Below are 25,734 nucleotides of genomic sequence, written 5' to 3' on the forward strand. Positions count from 1 at the left end.
TCAAGCTGTTAAATTATTAACTCATCTTTTGGGACATTTTTGACACAAAGGAGAAATAGGGCGATTTATAGCGAGGGAAAGGCAAGTGTCTGTAGTGCAGCTCTGTGTGGTGCTGTTGCTCCTCCTGCAGTTCATCTTTGCACAAAGGAGGTGATGTAATCCGTTTAGCTGCGGACCATGTGACGAGTGTGTCATCATCACTGTCACTGTCTTCACATGGATATCTCTGTGCTGCCTGTGCTACATTGAGCTCTTCACTGTGCATTTGTAATTAAATTTCATTTTTGGGCCAGGATTATACTTAATCTGGGCATGCATGCCTGTTAAAAGGACAGCTTGACTTCATGGAAGAATTGCGCTGGTGGCTTTTGTAACAAGGAAAATGACCAGAGTGGCTGTTGTACAAAGCTATGGAGCTTCTATGCATGGCCACAAATAATTATTGGGGGTGGGGATGTTCCGTTGCCACTAGCAACCACTTGACTATTTATAATAAATATAATAAAATGCTGGCACCTCAGGCTTTTCCTTTATTTTGCTTTCTCATGAATTCTTAGAGTAATCTATCTAATCTGTACACCGAAGAATGAAGGAGACAACTGCAGTGTTCAGCTAGGTATACATAAAGTGTTTCTTTTCCAGTAGTTGAATTTCGCCACACATATGCTGTCTTTAGCTGTGCCCGCTGCTGTGGTCATAATTCTGTCATCTGAATTTGGGGCAGTCTTAACCATATGACAGCTGCTGTGGTTGTGCTGCATTTGCTCAGGTCTGGGTTAGATAATTTGCATTCAGGTTTTTTGTTTGTTTTTAATTCTCCAACCATTATCTGAACCACGTGACTCATGGAGGACAGGAAAGATAAAATGATTAGCTCTCGGTCCCTTCCATGTCAGAAAAGGGTCCATACAGATGACAGAAGGGAGGTTAGGGGAACACTTTGAATTTGATCCCCAGTTATTTTTTTTTCTTTAAGGAAGTATTAGGTTTAGGATCTTCCTTCTCAAGAGGTTTGGGTGTAATTCTCTTGCCAAATGTTAGAGTCCCAGAGTGTGAGTCCTTAGCTACGGAAACTAATGATACCATGAGAACTTTTGCATTCTTGGGCCGGGCTTTCTTGGGGGTATTAGTACAGTAAGTAAGTGTTGCTTCCTAGAAGATTTAAGAAATGACAAGACTGAGTTGATTTCATGTGTGGCAACGTTTTTGTGTATGTGCTGGTATCCAGGCTTGAACTCAGGACCTTATGCTTTTGTTCTGTCTTTTGGCTGTCAGCTGGCACTCTGCCATTTGAGGCATGGCTCCAGTCTGACATTTTGATGGTTAATTGGAGATAAGAATTCTTCTTTTCTTTTCTGCTCAGGCTGGCTTTGAATCTCAATCCTCTCCATTCTCAGCTTCCTGAGTAGGTAAGATTACATTTAGGAGCTACTGACATCTGGTCTCAGGGCTGACAAATTTGAAGCAAAAATGTCTGGATTGTATGATCAAATCAGCACCTTAGAAACACAGTGGGAGTGGTCAGGATCATGATAAGTTGTTTCAGGACTGATTTTGATTTGTACTTGTAGAAGGCACACAAGGTAATAGAGGATAATTCCAGTATAATTAAAAACCATACCCGCTGGATCCCAGATTCTTGAAGCACTGTGCTTGTGAATAGGAATGGGAAGGAGAATTTTACAATGCTATAATCTTACTTATCACCTGGAAACCCTTGCATTGGTATCACCCTTTGCCATGAGGTACCAATAGTTGAATTGCTTCTCCAAAAAAGTCCTCATCCAAGCCCAGGCTCCTGGTTAGTTGTGGCTGAAGATTTTTTTTTTTTTTTTAAAGAAAAGCAAAACCACGGCCAACAAAGAGCCTGACCACTTTCCAGGTTGCCGACTAAGTGGTGATGTCCAGGCCACTGCTCAGACAAATTTCCTCCCATGCATGCGCTCAAAGCCAGGCCGATAACTTGCTACAAGAGTGGTAGGAATGTTCCTGAAGGTTAAACTTAGGCTTCTTCAGGTGATCTCTCCTGTGTGCCTAAAGAACTTTACCTATGTCCTGACTGCAGTACTAATCCAAAGCATTTGTTCTTTATGTTTTGAATGCCTACATGCTTTCTCTGCTGCCTTCTTGAAAAAGAAGGAAAGATGACAGGAGAGCTCAAAAGCATTTCTTGGACATTTGTTTTAAAACAAATAGACATTAACTTTAAAACTTAATTTAAAACTCCCTTTACATTCATTTACTTAGGTGTGAACTAAGATTAAGTCCTAGACAGCAGTATCTTTGAAGCACATTGCTTGGTTTTCCCGTAACACTGGCAGGGGAGCGGTCATGAGGTTTTGTAGCCTTCCTGCCTTGGCCAAGCTCTCTGTGTGAGTGGGGAGCTCACACTAGGGCAGACTCCCAAGACTGATTTGTACGTTATTGTAGGACCCCTGACTCCAGTATAGTCATTTGCACCACCACTGTTCACCTCACTGGGTAGCGTGGCCCTGCATATTCATTTGACCAAGAACTACCTTATGTGTCAGTACAGTTTTTAGTCAGTGATGTAAATTACCTTTGTTATGTATCATCTTTCCAGTGGTACTTAAGATGAACTTTTATAAAGAAAAGGAGTGTTATATTTACCAAAGGGGCATGTGTATGAACCTGCTCTTTCCAGTATGACAAGAAAGTACTAATTTTTCTAAAAAGTACTTGTTTATGGTTTATGATTTCCAGATATCTATTTGAGGGTATGCAGTAGCAAAATAGTATATACATAATTTAGAAATGAGGACGTAACTTAAAATTCCTTAGTGATGGGAATGTTAATCGAACATATTTGAGCCAGACATGAGTGACTTAACATCTGGATATAGTCCTAGTTACTCAGGAAGCTGTGATCTGAGATTGCAGTTCGAAGCTGGTCCAGGAAGGAAAGTCCATGAGACTTATATCTCCCATTAACTCTCCTCCTCTCCCCCAAAAAGGCCAGAATTGGAGCTGTGGCTAAAGTGGTAGAGCACTAGCCTTAAGCAAAAAAAAAAAAAAAAAAAAAAAAAAAAACAGCTCAGGGACAGTGCCCAGACCCTAAATTCAAGCCCCAGAACCTGCGCGCGTGCACACACATATTTGAAGACTGTTGTCTCACAGCAATAATTTCCATAGTGCCGTCCCTGGACACCCTCTCCCCGCCCCTCCGCCCCCACTGCCCCAATTGGGAGCCTCAGGATGCTTTTCAAGATGTCTGAGTTAGACAAATGAAGTCTTAGCTTTTCTTTACTCTCATTCTCTTCCAAGTGTGTAATGACCTCTTCTAGAGGTCATATAACATCACCACAAAACAGATCCAAAGGCAAGTGCATGTGAAAACTTGGATGTTCTCTACTATGACGGACTTTATTAAAGAGAGTCTCAATAGTGTAAACTGCCCTGTGACTCACATCTGTATCCTAGCTACTTAGGAGTCTGAGATCCAGAGGGTTATGACTGTGAGCCAGCCCAGAAAAGTCCTTGAATCTCCATCTCCAAAATAATCAGCAAAAAGCAGGATTAGATGCGTGCCTCAAGTGGTAGAGCATCAGCTGAGCAAGCAAGCCAAGCAAGCACTAGGTCCTGAGTTCAGACTCCAGTATCAACAACAAAAAGAGCTGGCATAGTTTATGCCTTCTTTCTAATTTTAAATTATTATGTTAATATGCATAGATTTATTATATATTTGTTATTATAGCTGAGAATTTAATACGTCTGTCATAATAAAGAACACTCAACTTTCCTTATGTTTCTGACTTTGATCTATTATGATGTTACATATTATGTGACCTCTAGGAGACTTCAATATACACTTGGAAGAGAATGAGAGTAAGGAAAAGCTTATTAAACATTAAAACTCAATAAAATGTTCTTTCATTATTTCCAGGTTCAGTTCTTATATAGCAAATAATACTGCATGAGATACCTAGTTATTTATATGGGTAGACCAGATAATACTAACCAGAGCTCTTGGGGATGCTAAGAGTTTTTTTAAAGGGTGTAAAAGGGTCTTGTGTCTGAAGCCTTTGGGAACTGCTTCTTCCTGCCTTAGAGATGGATGGGTTGGCTATGCCTGGAATGTGCAGTAAAGTGCTGAGTAAGGCCCTGGGAAGGAATCACATAGACAGAACACAGTGAACTCCCACTACGGTAGCACAGTGGCACAGCCTTCTCTGGAGAAGAGCAAGGAGGTTTTTTTGTTTTTTAAACTTGTTTTATGTGCTCCATCATCCCCTACTTGTGCTTCAACACTTACCAGTAGCATAGATTGGTTATTGTGTACTAAATCAATATTTATGTTCTTCCTAATAACCTAATACCAACTTACAGCACCATTTCTCTTGGGAAATGCATTCCTGAAATTTAGAAGAAACAGACTTAACTGAGGTTTTTTTGGTTGGTCATGGGACTTGAAATCTGGGCCTGGGGCACTGTCTCTGAGCTCTTCAGCTCAAGGCTAGCACTCTATCGCTTGAGCCACAGAGCCACTTCCTTAATTGAGTTTTGGTCAGGCCAGTTGGAGGTTAGAGGCTTGATTGAGCTTGTGCAGGCCCCCTGCAGGCCTTTTTTGGAACCTCTCAGGGGAATCTTAAATAAGAGGAACTATTAAGGGAATTTGAGGTAGAAATAGAAAGGGAAACATCTGGGGTATCCTGTTCTTTCAATCTCAAACTTTTAACATGTAGTAGGAAAATCTATTTTACTCTTTTGTCCACAGAGTTTGGAGCTCAGAGTTGTTTTCAGATTAATCTCTTGTCAATTAGTTAGCTTGTTATTTAGTGAAGGGTAGAAATTATATTTATACTTGTTAAAAAAAGATGTAGATTTATATGACAGGGAATATAATCTTTGAATAGGACGTGGAACACACCTACTTAGGAAAACAGATTAATAATCATGGACTTGAAAAGATGCATGTGTTCTGCCCAGCTGTTCCACTTTTAGCCATATACCTAAGTCTGGACACGTTCAGGTAGCGTGCTCAATGATTGACAGGATTGTCCATGGCAGTAGCATTTGTAATAATAACACAAACTAGGAGAGAATTCAGATATCCATTAAGATTGTATAGCTAAGTTTGTATAGGTAAGATTGTAAGCTAAGTGGTCACAGATGCACACTATGCCAAATGAAATTTCCCTGAAGCTCTGCATGTACATTGATGAGATGACTTCCTTAGCCATACTATATATCTGTAGAACTTGGGTTGGTACCAGTGGTAAAATTTATGCAGCTTGATTTCTGTATTGAATGAGCTAATATCAAATTAACTTACGTTTGGTTGCTAAAAGAAACCATTTTGTCCTTATATAGTCTATTAAATACCATTGCCCTCTATCACATAAGGAAATAAAAACTTCCTGTCCATGTATATTTTTTAAATGGAGGTAGCTGTCTATTCTATAAAAAGTTATTGGAAAGAAAGCTACAAGTCTTCGTTTCTTTTATACAATATTTTTTATTGTTATATAAGAGTAGATGACAGAGTGGCTTTTACCTACAAAGAAGTGGTATAAACTGGTGATGTAAAAACTTCATTGTACACAGAGATGCCCCACAGGGGGCAGGGTGGAGGCTTGTACTGACCCATAGTCCTGTTGAACTCTGTCTGGAAAAGCAACACAACCACTTCGACAACCCAAGGAGCAGGGAAGAAGGAAGCCCTGCTAGCCTCATAGTTGTACTTCTCTGCAGTCAGTGGTGTTTTCATCCAAGAATTGAGAGGTACACTGAAGTGTTTTAGTCATGAAATTTTTGTAAACAGACTAAGCACGATGAAATCAGCCAGTCAAGTTAACTCCACACAATGAAAACCAAACTTGCTTTGAATTGCACCTGATGGCTAGGTATAACTTGAGGTGAACTACTGAATATTCATATGACTGCTTTCTATCACATGAACTGAACACAGCCATACCTCTAGGAGAGCCAGGTACCATAAATACTGAACTCTCTGAATGTCAACACAGCTTCATAGTGCCACCCACAACTTTCTGCCTTGGTGCAGACTGTAAGTACAAAGGGTGGAGAACAAACATAAAGCAAAGAGGCTGAGCCAAAGCATTCCAGTCAATCCAAAGATTTACAGATGTTAAAGGGATTTAATCCCCAACTGCATGAAGACTGGAGCTTAAAATTTGGATTATTCAATTTTGAGCCTATCCATAGAGGTAGGAACGGGTGTCAAGAAAGGTAGGAACAAGTTCTTGTCACTGAAGTCCACAATTCTGTCCAAGAGACTTTCAGGGCTTCTCAGTGATCATAACAAATCTCCATCAATCCCTTCTACCTTCAAGACTGTGTCGATCAGATTTCTATGAAAATGTAAATCAAGGTTGAGAGTCTTAATAAGCCATTTAATAAATGGAGTAACCTGTGGGTACAGCTAAATTAAAATATAGTATTTAGAATCATTTTATTTGTACATATATCAAACATTAAAGTTTCTCCTAAAATTCAGCAAAATTAAGACATTACAGAATTTTTAACTGAAGCTAAAAATTAATTTCTATGTTAGCATATATTTAATTCGAACATAAATTTAGCAAGAAGATATTTCTTTAACAATAACCAAGAATTTGGCAGAGCTTTCTATTAGCAAATCCCTTCAAGAACCTGTGAACTGTGTTTTTTATTCACTTGACATCCATAAAGGACATATTTACAAACAGAGCTCCCCTAAACTGTAGAGATTCCCCCACCAGCAAATATTCACACAATGAGTTCCTGATGTGAAGAAGCTTATATAGTCTTCAAAAAACCCCACGTATTAGACCAAATAGTGGACTTCACTGTGTGTACAAACCAAGCAAAGTCTGAAGGACAAATGTCTCACAAATACATATTACTGTTATTTATACAAAAAAATAGGCATCATGATTAACTAGACAAACCCATTTAAAGGTATTTCTTGTCTCACTGAAACATTCTGTCAGTTATGGGCACAAAAAATAAATCTTTGACATAAAAATACAAAGGGTGCTCTAGAACTTTGCAGTAAGGATTAAAAACTCAAACCAAGAAGGGAACAATAATGTAAGTAACATGGTCAAAGATTAATATTAGGATTAATCATTATAAAAACACATTGTTGCTTACAAATAGAAATGTTTTGCCTACAAGTTACTTCAATTAACAATTTTGTTACTATTTTCTTAATGTGGTTTTCTGTAGGCTGTGTGGATTCAATCAGAGCCAGATGAGTTCTGTCCATCTGTTTAGCCAAGAAGCCAGTAAAGGAACAGCAGGAGCAAATTTGTTACCCTTAAGAAAAATAGTCCAAAACAAACAACAACAAAAAAAGAGTGGAACTTTTTAACTTGTTAGTATTTAGGCTGAATTTTGAATGCACTCTACTGCAGGATTTTACCTGGAAGGCATAGGGTAACAACTCAAAACAAGATTGTGGGTAGAGTTACTTAGGGGTCCAAGCACAGACTTGATCTTGTGGAAGGAGTCTCTCACATCTTGCATTTCTCATCTGGGATTTGGGAGCTTAGAGTGTAACCTCTAAGAACTAACTTCCCAGAACTAACAAACAGCTCCTAGAATAATACTATTACCATTATCATTGACAAATCTAAGGCTGACTCTTGGCTGGACAAGTTTGCCAAGTGCTTTCAGTGATGGACTGGGACAATTTGGAGTCATTTCCCCAAATTCATTTTAATGTATTCTGTAAGGAAAAGAGTATTAATATAAAAGAACAAGATTGAGACCTGTTTTTGTTTTTTTTGTTGTTGCTAAAAGCCACCGAGAGACAGAAACAGAGACAAAGACATTTTAAAAATCACGACAATTTCTCCTTGGATTGACTGTAAGTAAATAATAAACATGGTGTAAGCAACTAAAAAGTCAGACCCCTCTTCTAAGATCTTTGAACAGTTCAGCTGACTCCTTTGCCATACTCCTGCATCTTGTAGTGAGCAGTCCCAAGTTCTTGCCTTTTCCTGTGGAAAGGGGCATACCAGAATACAATTTTAAATGAAAACAGTTAAGTCCAAAACCACCAGAAGGAAACAAAATTCATTTTTTAAAGAAACTACTGCCTCTAAAGGCATGGCTACAAAAACTTGAGTAACCTCAAAATGGTCCTTATTTGAGACATAATTTTACATCCCTCTCTTAAAAGCCTGTGCATTGGTCAGGAACTCTTCTACTTCTCTGAAAGATACAGATGGGAGTATAGTAATAAGTGCTATTACTGTGGTTTTAGCAGACAAGGTCCTGACAACTAGATCTGGTAGTAAAACCAGTGTGAGCTTGTCTGGTATTCAGACAATGGGCACTGACTTCCTGTCCCTGTCCCTTGGCCTCTGGAAAGCCTGTAGCCAAATGCAAGAAGGAACTCCCTCCCTACAGAACTATCAGGCTTGGGCCTAAGGCCTGAAGGAAAGAACAGACCACCCTTCCCTCTTCCACCTTCAAAGGCTCCCTTTAAGTGATCTTCCCGCCCTGCTGTGGCATAGAGACAAACAGTGAACTTCAGGCTGAACAAAGATGCTTGGGACACACACTGCCCTCAGCACCACACCCTTGGCTCCATCTGAGGGCAAGGCTCATTTGAAACCCGTTTTGTAAGTGCCAAAGCCAGACCATATGGTTTAGGGGAGGCTCACAGCATGACCTCAACCAACTCTGCAACCAAAACACTGCACAACCTTCACAATCTTAAGAGGAGAAAGACAAGGGGTGCTGTTACAATAAGTAACTTCTAAGAGGCCTGGTGTATCAAATACTCTATTATCCTCTGATGGCAAAACAAAAGGCTTTTAAGTCAATTTTTTCTAATTCTTTTAGGTGCTAAAACGAAAAGTTACAACAAAATATGCAGATTTCATCTATAGGAAGGTGTGTATATATTGTATGCACGTTTGAAGCCAGCTAGCACACTACCAATACCTCAGAGACCCTCCGACTGTCTCACTTTATCCACAAATCCTCTGTCTCTTCCTAATCATTATGAGGACTTTTGAGGATGACCATTCATTCCCTTGCTTTCCTTTTTAGTTTTGCCATTTGTGAATCTGTCACAAGATACTGCTTCATTTGCTAGCTTTACATAAGTGCATTCACACAATGTGCATTCTTACTACAATGTGCATTCATACTAAGACACATTGGTGTCTGTTTTTTTCATATATATATATATGAGAGAGAGATAGAGAGAGAGAGAGAGATGAAAAGTGTGGTCCCAGAATATAACCTCAAGAAACTTTCCCAGACTTTACAAGCATACTAGGTAGCATAAGGCTGCCAGAGGAGTATATTTTCTTTTCACATCTTTGTTCTGGTTTTGGCTGTGAATATGAAATGCTCTTCTAGACATGTCCCCCTCCCCCCCCCCTTTTTTTTGCAGTGCTGTGGCTTGAACTCAGAGCTTCCTCTTGCTATAGAGTCAGGTACTATACAGCTTGAGTCTCACTTCCAAGCCCCCCCCCCCTTTTTTTTTTTTGCTTTTGAGCTAGGGTCTTTTTGTCCAGGCTAACCTGCCCTGCAATCCTTCTATTTGCTCTTTCTGCTGTTGTTGGGGTGACAGCCACACACACCACAGCTTTTTCTGCTGAGGTGGCGTCTCAAAAGTATTTTTGTGTTGTTGTTGTTACAGCTGGCTTGAAACTGCACTCCCCCCTCCCTTTCTCGGGTTTGCATGTAACAGGTAGACACAGACACCGACACCGACACAGACACACACACTTCCCATCCAGCACTTGGTTATGATGAAATCTCTTAAGCTTTTTGCCTGGGCCGGAACCACTATCTTTCTGACTTAGTGGCTAGAATTAGAGATGTGAGCTACCAGTGCCCTGCCTCTTTATTAATTGATGATTCTAGAAGAAGATAGAACTTTCCTTTATAATGCTACTTTTTATTTACTTTTCAAATCAGGTAAAGAGTGTATTTCTTTTTGGACAATGTTACCCCTTCCCTCACTGTCATTCTACTTTTTTGACTGTTGATTTCCTCTTCTATTGATCTTTTAGCTCTAGTGTATCATTGGTATGTAATTGAAACACCAAACTTAAAGTCTATAGATTATTTTGTTTGCATTAAGAAACATATAATAGAGAGTGAGGGCATGGGTCAAGTGGACAGTAGAACACTTTTCAACAAGAACAAGACCCTGTGTTTAAAATCTCAGTATGGGGGGGGGGTTGAAGGGGGGAAGAGAGAATTAAAATGAATAGGGGTGTGTGTGTCAGAAAGAGAGAGAGGACAATGCAAATGAACAAATGTAATAGTTTTAAAACTTCTTTTTTATCTTATTGGTAATTTTGGCTTGTCCTTTATATTTTGTTGGTAAGTCATTAAAAGTTGAAATTTCCTACCTTCCTTGAACCAATCAAGCTCTTACTTATAAAGGATGTAAGTGAAAAAACAAACTATGTTGATATTCTTATTCTTGGCTTGTGAATATTTCTATATTAACAGTTGATTCATTTTTGTATGCATCTTGTAAATGTGGATTGTGCTTGTGTTTTATGATTTTTAAAATATATGCCATATATATTATATGTAACCTTGTCTCTCTCCTCTCAGATATGTTCATAGAGGAGCCAGGGCTCATTTTTAAATAAATCCTTTCTCCACATCACTGGTCTTAGTGATGGAACAATTAAAACTCTTTATAGCACAAATGTTCTGCCTCCTTGCACTCAGGCTTAATCCTGCAGGCTCTGCAGTGAAGCGCTGGTCTGAGGGTGACGTCACCCTCCTGCGCATGAGCGGAGCTAGGAAGGCATGGGGAGGAGGGGGAGGCTGGCAGAACAGACATTTATGCCCTGCTCTTTGTGTTCAGAACTGTGTGCATTCTAGAAGTTTCTACCTATTCATCAATGAGTAAAATTCAGTTGCCACCAAGACACATTACTACCAAGAAGCTACCATCTTACTTTTAATGTGTTTTTTGTTGTTTTAAACAGATGCCATTGTAACCCCTTTTTATTATTGCTGCAGGCTGTTTTTGTCTACAAGTTTTTTTTATTTTTAGTCTTTCCCATGGCCAGTTTTCTCACTTAGTAAATACAAATGTGGAGTAGCAAAGAGATTCCGAAAGTGGATAGGAGCACAGCAGGATTTGTTCTGTGAGCTGGCTGACTTCTTGCAAGAGATGAAACAGAACAATTGACTGGGCTAATTTATTCCAAACCTTAATTTGTCAATAAATAACCCTTTAAAAATATAGCACTGTTGTTACTTAAAAAAAACTTATCTGACTCATTTGAATATTAAAATTTTAAATTATTGAATTTGCTAGTTGTCTTTGGAGGCATGAGATTAAAACATTTACCCTGTGGTTCCATTAAAAATTAAATTTGATTTACTTCTAAGTTCATCTTATTTTTTTCTTACTACTTAGATGAAAAATACTATTGGGGTAATTATTATGTAAAAGCTTTAGTTGTGAAAATACTTTATTGCTTTTTCTTTTTAAATTATAAAAACATTGGATGAGGGTAGTTCTTTTTCTGCTGGTTTGTGGTTTAAAATCTGATTCCACTGAATTGAGTGACCTGGTGAGTCTTCAGTGACTAGCTCAAAAAGGGACTTACCCAGTAACAGTGCAATACCATACAGTGTAACAAGAATAAATTGACCCAGCCTCTGGGGGATCAGATCATTGACATTCCAGACCATTGATTCAGCTGCAGAATTTTTCATTGTTGAAGAATAATGTGTGGAGTATTCCTTCCCAGGGCAGAGAGATTAATTTTCCTTCTTAAAAACATGAATCAGGCTGGGGAGTAGGGCATGGGTTTAAGTGGTTTAGCATATGCCAAGCAGAGTGCAAAGCCCTGACTCAGTACCTGTATGGGAAGAATGGGCTGTTTCTCTTTTTCTATTTCTACTTACTTTATCTCTGTTAAAACAAATCATTGGGAGGGGAAGAAGAAAACAGTTGGAGCCCAGCCGTAGGCTTGTCTTTAGTTAGGTACTGATAGCTCAAACCTGTACTCCTAGCTACTCAGGAGGCTGGAAGTGGGAGGATTATTGGTTCAGAGCAAGCTGAGGCAAACAAGTTAGAAGGACTGTATGTAAAAAACAATATAGGCTGAGAAGAAACCACAGCTGAATTCTTCAATACACACTATAAGAAGGCCCTACAAGTTTAGTTTTAACGGCTATAGAATCTAGAACTGATAGGATAGCAAATAAATCATTAATTTTTAAAGACATTTTTATACCCATGCACAGTTTCCATAGTTTTCTAGGGCATGGAACAGATGATGACTTTTTGATCTGAGGATGGGTTTGCCTTGCTTTTATTGTAAGTTTATGTGATGTATTTGATGTAATTTTAGTGCTTATACATGCTTCTTGAGTCCTGGACTTGTGTGTGTTTTTACAAGATGAAAACTTTTTTATGATTATACTTACGCGACTACTATAGGAGCCACAAATTCCTTGTGTAAGTTCATTTTCTATTTCTTCCTTCTCTTTTTTCTTCTCTTAGGAGCTTTATTTAACATTTGCAATAAAATTAACATTTTTTTCTGTTGCATACTCACCAAAATATCTTAGAATTAATAAGAATGTATTTTTTAATATTTAATTTTATTGTCAAGATGATGTTCAGAGGGGTTACAGTTACATATGTAAGGTAATGAGTACATTTCTTGTCAAACTTGTTACTCCCTCTCTCATTTTTCTCCCACTTTCCCTCCCCCCTCAACCCACCCCCCAGTTGTACAGTTAATTTCCAACATATTGTCTGTGAGTATTGTTGTTGCATTGGTTCAGCCTTTGTCGTCTCACCATTTCGATAAGTTAACCTTTTCCTTTCCTTCCTTTCCCTAATTCATATAAACATATATACAGTAACCAGGGCACCCAAAAATCAAATACAGTGACAATGTATTTTCTAGCCTATATTTGGACTATGGGTTTATCACAATAAAAGTACAAATCTTTCTACACTAATTTGTCATTGAATTATGTACCTTTCTTGTAGAAAATTTTGAGTCTGTTTAATTTGAAGGTGAAATTAAGAAACTGCTGGGCTAGAGTATTAACTGAAGAAGCCCTAAGAAACTATAAAGGCAAGGTCATGGGAGTGAATCTGTGGCTCCTAAAGGAGCCTAGGAAGTTCAAGGTTTTATTGAGTTTCACTTTCTTCACCTTGTTTTCAAATCACTGTGCTATTCTTCCTGTAGTGTGAATGAATGCTGTGTTTTTGAGACTGCATATCCTTCCCCAGAGCGTTGATTTTGTTTGCCTGCTTGTTTTATCAGACAACTAATTTGACAGGGCTGTAAACTCTGTGTTCTTTATAGCAGGTAGTCACTTGAATCTCTGTTCAAGTATTTAATCCTTAACAGAACTACTTGGATCCTGCCCTGTATAGTGGATGCTAAGTGGAAAGCTGCCTCAAATACATACAACAGCTCCAACTCCTGTGGTTCTCATTATGTATCTTAAACAGATGTGGTTCAGAAAGCCATCAGTAAATGTCAGAAATGCTTTGAAATGACTGAAGTTACATACTCATGTGATTTTCTTTTTTCTTTTTGGTACTGGAGCTTGAACTTTAGGCCTCACACTCCTGTTCTACTTTATTGCTCATGGCTGGCATTCTGCTACTTGTGTTATGCCTCCCATTTGTCATAGTTAGAGATAAGGTCTGTTGGACTTTTCTGCCTAGGATTGCTTTGAAACCCCGTCTTAAGATCTCAGCCTCCTGAGTAGCTAGGATTATTGACATGAGAGACTGGAGCCAGCACAGAGCATTGTTTTTACTGAGGGGTTATGACTGGCAAGCGGGGCCAAGTTTCTGTAGTGTAGAGTCTAGGACTGCATTTGGTCATGGTACTTCTGAGGGCTGTGCTATGTCCTAGCTTATGGGAATAAGAGTATATATTCTGTATATAATCTGTTCAAATACTTAATCCTTAACAGAACTACTTGGATCCTGCCCTGTATAGTGGATGCTAAGTGGAAAGCTGTAGACTTGGCCAAGTTGATAAATAGACTTTGGGCTCTTCTTCCTTCTAGAATTTCTCCTCTATTTCAGCTACTGAGGTAGCTTTGGTTATATCCTAGTTCTTGATTCTATAGCCCACTGGACTTGCCCTGCCTCAGGCTGATAACTTATAAAAGTGTACCAATGTCATTCCCTTTACCCAAGTCCATCTCCCTGCTTTAATCGAGACACTTGAGAGTGTCTCGATTGATTGAGCTAGAGTTTCTCTAGTCTAATCTAGGCTTCAGCTCCTGTTCATCCTGCCTCAACTTCCCCAGTGCTGGAGAAGGTACCTCTCTGCAAAGTTACCACTTATAGATGTCACCTGTGCCAGGGCTGGTCCTGGAGGCACAGAAGAAGCCAGATCACTGGCTCATCTTTTAGTTCTTATTTCAATTACCTAGTATAAATGTGATAGTTGTCTTATCAAGGTAACATTTGGGATGTTTTTCTTATAATATTTGGTAAAAACAGAAAAATAGAGGTGGAGAAAGCAGTCTTTTATTCTTCCTTGAGGTTATTTGCAAACAATGATAGCGGTTTTGATGAACATCTCTGAACCTAGATTACCTCTGTTAGGAATACTTCCAAGAGAGTATCCTGAACCATGAGCCAAGAGGGAACAGGGGCCCATTCTGCTGTCTGTAATGCCCTCACTGCCAGGTTTATTTTTAACCATCTCTTAAAGTTGGAGAGGAGGAGGCATTGAGCTCCCTCTAGAGGGTTTAATGTGCCACAAATAGCAGTTTTTACAAAGCAGTCACAGTGTCTTTGCCAGTATCTAAATTAATCAGCAAAAGCAAAATGAAGATTGGGTAAATGATTATGACTGATGCTTTGTGATCAAAATTTTGATGGTCAGAAATGGATGTTTTGGGACACTAGCCCGTGGACCTGTGTACAACTCATTACTCAGCACCTCATAACCTGATTTTCATGGAATTGAGATGACAATAAAGATGTTTTTAACTTGAATTGTTGGGTAGGAAGAAAGTGGCTGTGTTGGCACTGGATACATTGGCTATTGAATGTCACTCAAGCAATCCAGTAACATTATTTTCTCATACATTTCAGGATTTCGGAAAAACGATGAAATGAAAGCTATGGATGTTTTGCCAATTCTGAAGGAAAAAGTTGCATACCTCTCAGGTAAAGCTAGACTTTCTAATTTTATTTGATTTTTCTGTCATGTATGTTTGACATAATTAAACTAGCTTACTTGCTACAACATATTAAACCTTGGCATTTCATTGTTTTTTGTTTGTTTGTTTGTTTGTTTTTGGCCAGCCCTGGAGCTTGCCTCAGAGCCTGAGCACTATCCCTGGCTTCTTTTTGTTCAAGGCTAGCACTCTGCCACTTGAGCCATAGCACCACTTCTGGCTGTTTTCTATATATGTGGTGCTGGGGAATTGAACCCAGGGCTTCATATATACGAGGCAAGCACTCTTGCCACTAGGCCATATTCCCAGCCCCTTTATCTGCTTTAGTCTCATAGTATTTTCCTGAGAAATTATTGCCCAAAGTGCTTTCATCTAGCCAGTGGGCACATCATAAATCAGGTCATCAAGTTATGTTTGTCATTTTACAAACATTTGGCCTTTATGTTCAAGCAATTAAAAGTAACAGCTACGTTTTAAAAGCCAGTCACTGGTAGCTGACTCCTTTAATCCTAACTACTCAGGGGTCTGAAATCTAAAGATTGTGGTTGGAGCCCGCCTGGGCAGAAAAGTCCTTGAGACTCTTTATTTCCAATTAACCACCAAAAAGCCAGCCATGAAGCTGAAGCGATAGAATAAAGTAATAAGTTGTGATAGATAGTGATATACAGATAGGCTGAAGTGATAGAGTGCTAGCCCTGAAAAAAATGCTCATGGACAGTGTTTAGGCCCTGAGTTTAATTCTCAAGACCAGTATAAAAAAATAAGTCAATAATATCAGCCTTAGTGAGGAGAAAGGACTGTGAATGTACATAAACATGTCTTAGATTTTTACTTCTGAGCTTTATCTTTTGTAGCTTTTTGTTGCCTTGTCTTCTGGGAGGTGAGAAAAATCACTTACACAGAAAGCTTCTCCTCTAAGGCTCTCTGGTTCTAGAGTTCCTAGAACCAACTTTACAGGCCATAAAATCTTTATGATCTGTAGCAGTTGAGTCCTCCTATTTCTGTGGAAGCCTGAGTTTTAGACCTGGCCCCTCAGATGTATGGAGACAGACTCTGGACAGTCTCCTGGGCTATTGGGCACCTAACTGTCCTCTCATTCTGCACAGGAGGGCAAGTTTCAGTGCTTTGTGGCTGTCTTGGAGCATTCTGCACAAACAGAACAAAACAAAGGTTTTCATGATTTTCCTGCTGTTGTTTAGCAGGAAATGAGTCTGTAGATTGTCCCAGTTGCTAAGCAGTCTTGCTGGATGCTTTTTCTCTTGACAGATTTTTATCTTTTTCAGACAGGCACTCTTTGCATATATGATATATCCTCTTAAATATGTTACATTTTCAGTGTATAACTGCTATCTGCTTTCATTTGTTTTGGAAGTTCTTTGGGCATATTGTTTTGGTATACATTTAGAGTGAAGCTTCCAATGGTATTTTTGCCAGTATTCTTTTACTTTGTACCCAGTAATGTTTCTTGGTCTCTAGTGAATAAATGCTTGATGATTTTGGAGCAATGAATCAAATTCATAATGCATTTCCAAGGTTAGTAGTAGAGTGTTGTAAGAAGTTCATGAAGAGAAAATAAGTCAAGTTGTTGGAAATACTTGGTTAAAACAAACGAATTCCTGGCTTGTAATATGCTGAAATTTTAAAGTAGCACTCATTTTCTGTTTTCTGATCATTTACTGACAAATTGCAGAATAAGGACTCATGCCAGCTTATGGATTTTGTAGTTTATAGATAGCTTTAAAGTTAGTTCAAAAGGCTCTGCTTTGCTGGGCACTGAATCCTAAGTACTCTGGAGGCTGAGATTGGAAGATAGCAGTTGGAAGCCAGTCCAGGCAGGGTAATCCATGAGACTTGTATCTCCAGTTAACTGCCAAAAAGTAAAATAAATAAAAGCTGGAAGTGGAGCTGTGGTTCAAGTGGTAGAGTGCTAGCCTTATGCACAAAATCTCAGGGACAGCACCCAGGCCCTAAAATCAAGCTCCAGGACCAGCACATGCCCCTCCTCCCCAAAAGTCTCTACTTCTAAATATTAGAGCATTAGAGGGGAAGGCTTAAAGCCAATTCTGTAAGTCCTTTTGTTTCATATGTTGAGTATGGGTCTAAAATGAGAGTCCTGCTTCTCTGTCCGCTCCTGGGTTTCAAACCTTTGTTGTTCCACTGTCTTCCTTAAGCATACTAAATGGACATATGCGGACAAGTGAATGTTCAGATCAGTGGATTTTATTTGCATAGTATCAGTTGGCATTTTTATCTGATTTCCTGGCAAATATGAAACTTCTTTACCTTATAACTAATCAAGGATATAAAACCAGTAATGTTCCAGAATTTGTCATAAATCTTTAATGAAATTTTAAATTCTTCAGGGTTAAAATTGGGTATCTTTGGCAAGAAGGGATGTTTTGCAATGGCAACAAGTGAGGACAGAATCATTTTAAAATATTAGTGATGGCAGGACTTGGACTAGCTTTGAGCAAAGTGCTGCCACACCGCCTGTGACAGAACTGTCCAGATGGGTTGCATAAGCTCCTTGCTGGTGATCTTATGTGATAAAGGAAGGCATGAAGAAAACTCCTACAAAATTAAAAGCAGACTGACTACTTGTATTTTTTTGAAAAGTTCCTAATATTTCAAACACAATTTTAGCTTTCTAACACCCACTGCTGACCGCCCATATCTTTTTGGGAAAACTTCTTGCACTTTCTGTACAGGCAGTCTACCACTGAGATAGGGAGCTGAGCCATACCTCCCCATCTAAACACTGCTTTTTCTTTTTATTAGATAAAATGTGTATACCCTTTAAATCCAGCGTTTTAAGGTGTATGACATTACCTTTTACTTTTTTCTTCCAGCAGTGCTAGGGTTTGAACTCAGGGCCTTGTGGTTTCCAGGCAGCCTCTCGTATCATTTGCTTTCATTGTATCTTGAATAGGGCTTCATGTTTATGCCCAAACTATTCTAGACTCTGATCTCCTCTTTACACTTCCTACATAGCTGCGATGACAGCTGTGTGCCATGGCACCCAGCTTTTTATTAGTTGAGACGCAGTCTGACAAACTTTTTATCTGGGCTGATCTCAAACTGCAGTCCTACTGATCTCCATGTCCCAAGTAACTGGGATTGCAGATGTAGCTAATTGCATAATCACTGTCTTTCCAGAACATTTTCATCACCTTCCAAACAGTTACACTCATTCCTCCTTTCCTTAGTCCTGGCTAGCAACTATTAATCTACTTTCTGTTTTTTGTTTTTTTTTTTTTTGGCCAGTCCTGGGCCTTGGACTCAGGGCCTGAGCACTGTCCCTGGCTTCTTCCCGCTCAAGGCTAGCACTCTGCCACTTGAGCCACAGCGCCGCTTCTGGCCGTTTTCTGTATATGTGGTGCTGGGGAATCGAACCTAGGGCCTCGGGTATACCGAGGCAGGCACTCTTGCCACTAGGCTATATCCCCAGCCCTACTTTCTGTTTTGATCACATTTTTAAAAACCATATTGGGGAATATTATAGTACCTTTCTGCATGCAGAATTCTATGTGCAGGTAGTGTACACCTGTAATCCTGGCACTTGGTAGGCAGAAGCAGAAGAGTCTCAGATTCAAGCTTGCCTGGACTGCATAGTAAGACCCATTTTAAATAAAACAAAAAAAGATTTTTGTGCTAAGGCTTTTGTAAAAATAGGCCAAAAGATAAATGAGTGTAAGACATACTTACTGTAAGTCTATAAAACCAACAAATCAGCCGGGTGCAGTGGCTCAGGCCTGTAATCCTAGCTACTCAGGAGGATAAGATCTGAGGATTATGCTTTAGAGCAGGAAAGTCTGTGAGATTCTTATATCCAATTAAGCACCAAAAAAGCCAGAAGTGGACCTGTGGCTCAAATGGCAGAGCACTAGCCTTAGGCAAAAATAGCTCAGGGACAGCACCCAGATCCTGAATTCAAGCCCCAGGACTGGCAGTCAGTCAATCAATAAATTCCATTTTTTCAAAAAGAAAAGAATTGTAAGATGAATTTCTCATGTTTACTTGAAAAACTTTGATTAATCTCCATTCTTTCTTCTCATGTTTACTTGAAAAACTTTGATTAATCTACATTCTTTCTCTCCCCTACTATTTCTCCAGATAATTCTTTAGTATGTTTTTATTATCTTTAAGTAATTGTACAAAGGAGTTGGCCCTTCAACATAGCAGTTGATGAATACAATGAATCGTGATCAATGCCACCCATTTCATGATTCTGTCCATCACTCCCAACTCCACTCCTGTTCTAGATAATTTTTAAATGAATTTTAGATCTTATATCATTTTACTTGTAAATATTTAGAACATATTTCTAAAGGATAAAGGCTTCTAAAACATTGGGCCTACAGCTTATATTTATGATTCTCTTGTACCAAGGCAAAGCCAGTCATATTGCTCAAGAGACCAAGTCCCCTGGAGTATTTATTTCCTTTAAGATGAGGAAAATGAGATGCGATTTAAGGAAAAAAAGTTTTGCACAGACATTGGTAACTATATAGGACCCTTAGGACCTTTTAAGCCTTCTCTATCATATTAAAATAAAATTATTTACCACCTGTTTTCCTATAGGAAACCAGGAAATTACATAGTATAAAATATAGGCAGAGTCCATTCAATGAGTGTTTGTTAAATACACATTATGTTTACTGATGTCAGTCTGGATGCATACATACCCTTTGGAGTTTACCTTCTGGTGGAGAAGACTATGTGTAACTTATTAATTAGAAGTTAAGAAGTGCCTTGGAAGAATGAAATGGTGTATGGGAGAGGGGAGGGTTGAGAGAATATGGCACTTGTATGATTGAAAGTAAAAATGGCATCATTATTAACAAAACTGCCCTTTTAGTCTTTTTTACTAAGGCAGAATTTGGTAGGTTATGGCCCTTAGTGGGCTGTTGGTCTTTGGTTCCAGGCAAGCAGAGGTCCTGTAGGTAGGCATTCCATGACATTGACAGGTTCAGGTAATGTATTTCCTGCCCTTTTCTTTACATTGTTTCGTGATTCTTAAAAATTTTAAATATAATTTTATTGTAAGGGTGATGTACACATGGGTTACTAAACTAAACTAAAAACTAAAAATAGAAGAATAATTCCAATGTTTCAGGTTTCTTTGTAGAAGTTATATAAGGTAATGAGTACATTTCTTGTCCAATAGTGTTACCCTCTCCCTCCTTTTCCCCACTTTGCCTCCCTCCACTCTTCTTCCCACCAAGTTGTACAGTTCATTTCCAACATAGTATCTTGTGAGTGTCTCTCTTGCATTGGTTCACTCTTTGTCCTTTGTCTTACCATTTTGTTACAAAGGCTGACTTCTGTCTTCTCTCACCATCAGGTTAGCAGCAGACACATCTAAGAGTACATAGTACATGTACATGCATGTGTGTGCACCTGCACAGTCCTGGGGCTTGAACTCAGGGCCTGGGCTCTCTCCCTGAGTTTTTGCACTTAAGGCTAGTGCTCTTATACAGCACCATTGAGCCAAAGCACCATTTCTAGATTTTTGGTAATTGGAGATAAGAGTCTCACGAGCTTTTCTGCCTGGGCTGGCTTTGAACTGCAGTCCTCACATCTCAGCCTTTTGAATAGCTAGGATTCCAGGCATGAGCCACCAGTGCTGGGCCTGTAGTGTTATTTTTAATAGTTCAGGAAAAGGAACACAAACTTGAAACTCAAAATTTCCTGCTTTATACCCAGGTACCTCCTTTGCCACTGGCAATCATTTTAAATCTTGGAAAGTATGATTTAAATAGACATTTCTGGAATAGATTCTAGGCTCCCTGAAGTTCAGAGACCATGTTTCTCTTAATTAATACTGTATTTTATCCTTTCTAAAATTTTTGTTTGAACCTGAGAGTATTTAGGGGGAGCCTGAATAGTCCCAGCCTGTCCTAAACATGAAATAAAATCTTTACAGAGATAAGTTATTAGGTGAAAAAGATTCATTGGCCATTAATAAATAGCATTTAATAAATAAATATGCATTTTTTAGCCATATAATAATGTTCAATTAATCCTCCTGCCTTACCTGCCCAAGTTGGGACTGTAGGTGGGTACTACCATGGTGAAATTGTACAACTGAAACTCTATTCTGGGAAAAGGAAAATGACCACTACTACCCCTTTAAGATTAAGCTTCAGGTTTATTCTATAAGCTTTTTGGGCAGAAGGCAGTATTGTGGTTTCCACTTTGGGCCTTGTGTTTGCTAGGTAGGTGCTTCACTACTAGAGCCACTCTGCCAGCCCCTTTGTTTTTGAGATGATCAGTTTGTGTCTGGACTAGCCTGAACTATGATTTTCCTCTTTGTCACTGGGACCACAGATACCTATTACTGTATGTAGTCATTGTGCTTTCCTTATGGCTAATACTCATAGGTTGAGATGACGTTTTACCTGGGCTGTCCTTGAACCTTGATCCACTGATGTTCCTCTGTCATGTAGCTAGGTTTACAGGATTGAGCCACTGTAACCAGTTCGTATAAGCTTTTCTTACACTTGAAAGTGTCTGGTAGGTTAACTTGCCTAGCATGTCTTGGGCTCCTTGCTAGCACTTTCCAACCTGGAAACAATCCTTGTACTTACAAGTTGGAAGGTACAACAAAGATGGCCAGAATATCTGGCATATGGTTGCCTTTAGTTGCAATGTGCATACCTACTGACTTCCCACAATGCTTTCTTTGGAAGAACTTGGATTCTGCTTCCTGCCCCTGTGGTGGTAGAGTGTGCATTGGTTGTATTGTGTGCATTGGTTGTATTGTGAGATGCAGAAACAGAGAGGAGACTCTAACACTGGCCGTTGGTATTTATTCTCTCTGTGGAATCAAACATTAAGTTGAATTTCAAAAAAATTTAACATTCAGATTGGTGAGCCAGAAAAAAAAAATTAAATGCTGGTCTTCTCTTTACCCAAAGTGAGGGAAATGTTTTAGTTTAAATGCTATATTTCAACTACTTAAATGTCTATAAGTATTGATATTAGTATTTTTTATTAAAGAGAGTCCTTTTTATAAAGAGTGGAAGATAAGGGGAAGAAATGATAAATATTATCTTTGAGATAAGAGGTATTTAAAAAAGGTACAGACATTGATTACCCTAAAAAATAAATAATATATTAGAGATTACATGTTAATGATCTTTTAGCCATTATGCTAGTATTGTCCTCTCAAATGACCAGGAACTCTTTCTTTAGTTACTCTTTTCATATTTTCATCACCTTAAAAAAGCATGAAAGCCACTAGTTTGAAATTATAATAGTGATTGTTAGGGCAGAGAACTTGGCTGTACCAATGCTGCCGTCAGTTCCTTGGTCCTTGTTTTAGCTCTTGGAACCTCAGTATCTTCATGAAGTTGGGATGTAATACCTGTTAATGGAGTGTCACTGTGAAGAGCTTATCAGCAAGTATATATGGAGGCCATGACACCATAACTAGATCTGTTAATACCTGTGATTTTGGATTGTTTCCTTTGAGTGCCTAACTTTCTGCATTACAAATCACTTTTTAGATCATATGATTAAGTATGGCAGATGGATCATTTTAAGCATTCATAATCAGAATTATGTTTCATTACTGTGAATCCACATTGGTAAAATACTAGCATCTCCTGCTTCTGAATCATTGCTCTCTATCTCCTTCCCTCCCTGGGATTTGTTAACTTGTTGCCTCATGCTCTCAGGACATATATTTTGATCTTACTAAAGGAAATAACCTTTGCTGATACTTTTTATTTCTACTGATGATTTTTGGTGTACAGAAAATAATTAAGTCTCATATTTTGGCTTACAGTTTGAGATCGTCTGTTTGTTTTAAAAACAAAGGGTTTGCTTGAGTAAGCGAAAATTTCCTTTTATACTTTTTAACAGCCTTGATTGAATTAATAAAGTGACAGTTCTAACCAAGAGTGTTTGGTGACACCAACTCAACTTTTTTTTTTTTCCCACGAGACTTGGGGCTTGAACTCAGAGCCTGGACGCTGTCCCTGAGCCTCTTTGTGCTCAATGCTAACACACTACCACTTGAGTTACAGTGCCATTTCTGGCCTTTTCTGAGTAGTTTACTGAGGATAAGAGTCTCATGAACTTTCCTACCCCACTGGCTTCAAACTGTAATCCTCAGATCTCAGCCTCCTGAGTAGCAAGGATTGCAGTTGTGAGCCACCAGTGTCTGGCTACCTATTCATCTTTATTAGCTTTATTAGGATGGTGTACATATTAATGAGAAACCTTTCTGCCTCTCTGTCAAGGTCAAATACTCTGAAGTTTGTACTCTTTAGTATATGATGTAATTTTCTCAAGTCCCCCCCTTTTTTTTTTGCCAGTCCTGGGCTTGGACCCAGGGACTGAGCACTGTCTCTGGCTTCTTTTTGCTCAAGGCTAGCACTCTGCCACTTGAGCCACAGCGCCACTTCTGGCCATTTTCTATATATGTGGTGTTGGAGAATCGAACCCAGGGCTTCATGTATATAAGGCAAGCACTCTTGCCACTAGGCCATATTCCCAGCCCTCAAGTCCTTGTGTTAATCTAGTTCTGCTTTACAATTCTTGTATGTTCCCTCTCTCTCTCCCTCTATCCTTCTCTCCTCTCTCCTCTCTTATTATCATCTCTGAGTGTGTGGCTTTGTCAACATTGATAGCAGATACTATCCATGCCAGTTTATATAGGGTAATAGTCATTATAGTATAAAGTTTGAAGCACATTTTTTTTCCTCTTTTAAGACTGATAATCTAATTTGGCTGGTGGAAAAGAGAAAGTTTAGAATGAAAGGGAATGGGACAGTAGGGGGGAGTGAGAAAGAAGAAAGGCTCAAGAGAGGTGATTATTAAAGAGAAAAGGCCCAAGACAGTGGTTTTTGTTAAAGTGAATGAAGTTCTTTCCAAACAAAGGAGTTTCCTCTAACACATTGTAAGAAAAAGCAAGGCTATTTGTAATATCTGCCATTTATTTTTCCTAACTCAGATTTTCCTCCAGAGCTCATGAGGGATAAAATATCCCAACCCTGCCCCAGTGATACAAGGTTTCTTGGGTTTTGCACAATCCTCCTGACTGTATAGTCAATTCAGGTATAGTTTTGAGTAATGATGATGGGGTAGGTTCATAATGGCATGTAGAAAGTTCTACATAATCTCGATTTTGCTTAAGTGTTCCCAATGTTTGTTTCTTTAGGTGGTAGAGATAAGCGTGGAGGTCCCATTTTAACATTTCCAGCTCGCAGCAATCATGATAGAATACGGCAGGAGGATCTCAGGAGACTCATTTCATATCTAGCCTGCATTCCTAGGTAAGTTCTCTGTGGCTTGTGACTTGTCACCCTTTTCACAGTTCCAAGAGATTTGGTACCATTTTCTTTAAAAAAGAAAAAGAACAGAAAAAAAAATTTGGTGATAACTAAATTTCAAGGAAATAAAGAATAAAATTAGGGTCATATTTTCCTGCTTTCCATTTTGTGGCCATTATTGACTTGTGAAAAATATTCTGTATTCAGGGAAAAGAAGTCAGGATTTTTGTGTTAATGAACTTTATATATTGATTGTAGATTTGGTATATTATGTAGCTGGGATTTTAGGATCCAATGTGTGTGAATCAGAAATCAGTCACTGTGACAAGTCTGACACCAAAGCATACTGGATACTGAAATGGTGCTGCTTTTCATCACACATTTCTATCTTATGCTGAGTTTCTCTGTGCCTTTCAAATAGTCTCTTGATTTATAGCATGAAGTTCTGAGGTAATTAAAAATCCTTAGCATCCAGTATACTATCGTCTCAGTTTGGAAGCTCCATTAAATCTGAAGACTTCATTAGTGATAATCAGAGAGATTTTTTTTTTTAGAGATGCTGAACACTGAGGGTAAGCTGTGGTTTACTTTATAAGCAGTTCTGAAGTGAGGAAAAATGAGTTGGTAGGAAGGTAGCCTTGATCACTGAGGAAATTAAATCTTTATTTCTGCCGTAGTAATATGTGTTATTTAAATTTGGTTTGTAGAGCTAGCTGACAACTATGGAGATTTTTTTTGTATATTAAAATTTCAATTTATTTTTCCAATTATGTTTTGAGAAATAGAATATTACTCTGATATAATCCAATGATGTAGCTATGCCTCATACAAGAGATAGAATATGTGTATGTGTTGAGGATTGGAAGTATTTTTCCGTGAAGAAAAGGCAGTTAGCTTTTTTTCCCCCAGAAAATCCCATGATAAAAAAAAGGACTTCTCCCCCGCACCCCCCCCCCTTTTTTTTTGGTGCTGGTCCTGGGGCTTGAACTTAGGAGCCTCAGTGCCATCTGTGAGCTCAAAGCTAGTGCTCTACTACTTGAGCCACAGCTCCACTTTCCACTTTTTTAGTGGTTAATTTATCCAGATAAGAGCCTTGTGGACTTTCCTGCCCAGGCTGGCTTCAAACAGTAATCCTCAGATCTCAGCCTCCTGAGTATCTAGGATTACAGGCATGAGCCCAGTGCTAGAAACTTGAGGAGACATATCATTCAAGAGAATAATATAAGAAGATCAAGTGTAATGTAATGGATTTTAAAAAGGTTGACGTAAATGTTAATAAATCTCCTGGATTATGTTGTTTGCAGCACTAACCAGG

General features: G+C 38.8%; 1 protein-coding gene across 2 annotated transcripts in view; it reads left to right on the forward strand.

Moving 5' to 3' along the window:
• Trio (trio Rho guanine nucleotide exchange factor) overlaps window positions 1-25,734 on the forward strand; it is a 272,642-nt gene that overhangs the window by 70,710 nt on the left and 176,198 nt on the right. For both annotated transcript variants that reach the window (XM_048368060.1, XM_048368061.1), the window contains exons 2-3: window positions 15,053-15,127; window positions 24,308-24,422. In XM_048368060.1, coding sequence (XP_048224017.1) covers window positions 15,053-15,127; window positions 24,308-24,422 — 190 coding nt within the window. The remainder of the gene's footprint in view (window positions 1-15,052; window positions 15,128-24,307; window positions 24,423-25,734) is intronic.

Source organism: Perognathus longimembris, chromosome 19 (genome assembly GCF_023159225.1).
Source record: "Perognathus longimembris pacificus isolate PPM17 chromosome 19, ASM2315922v1, whole genome shotgun sequence".
NCBI classification, from domain to species: Eukaryota; Metazoa; Chordata; class Mammalia; order Rodentia; family Heteromyidae; genus Perognathus; species Perognathus longimembris.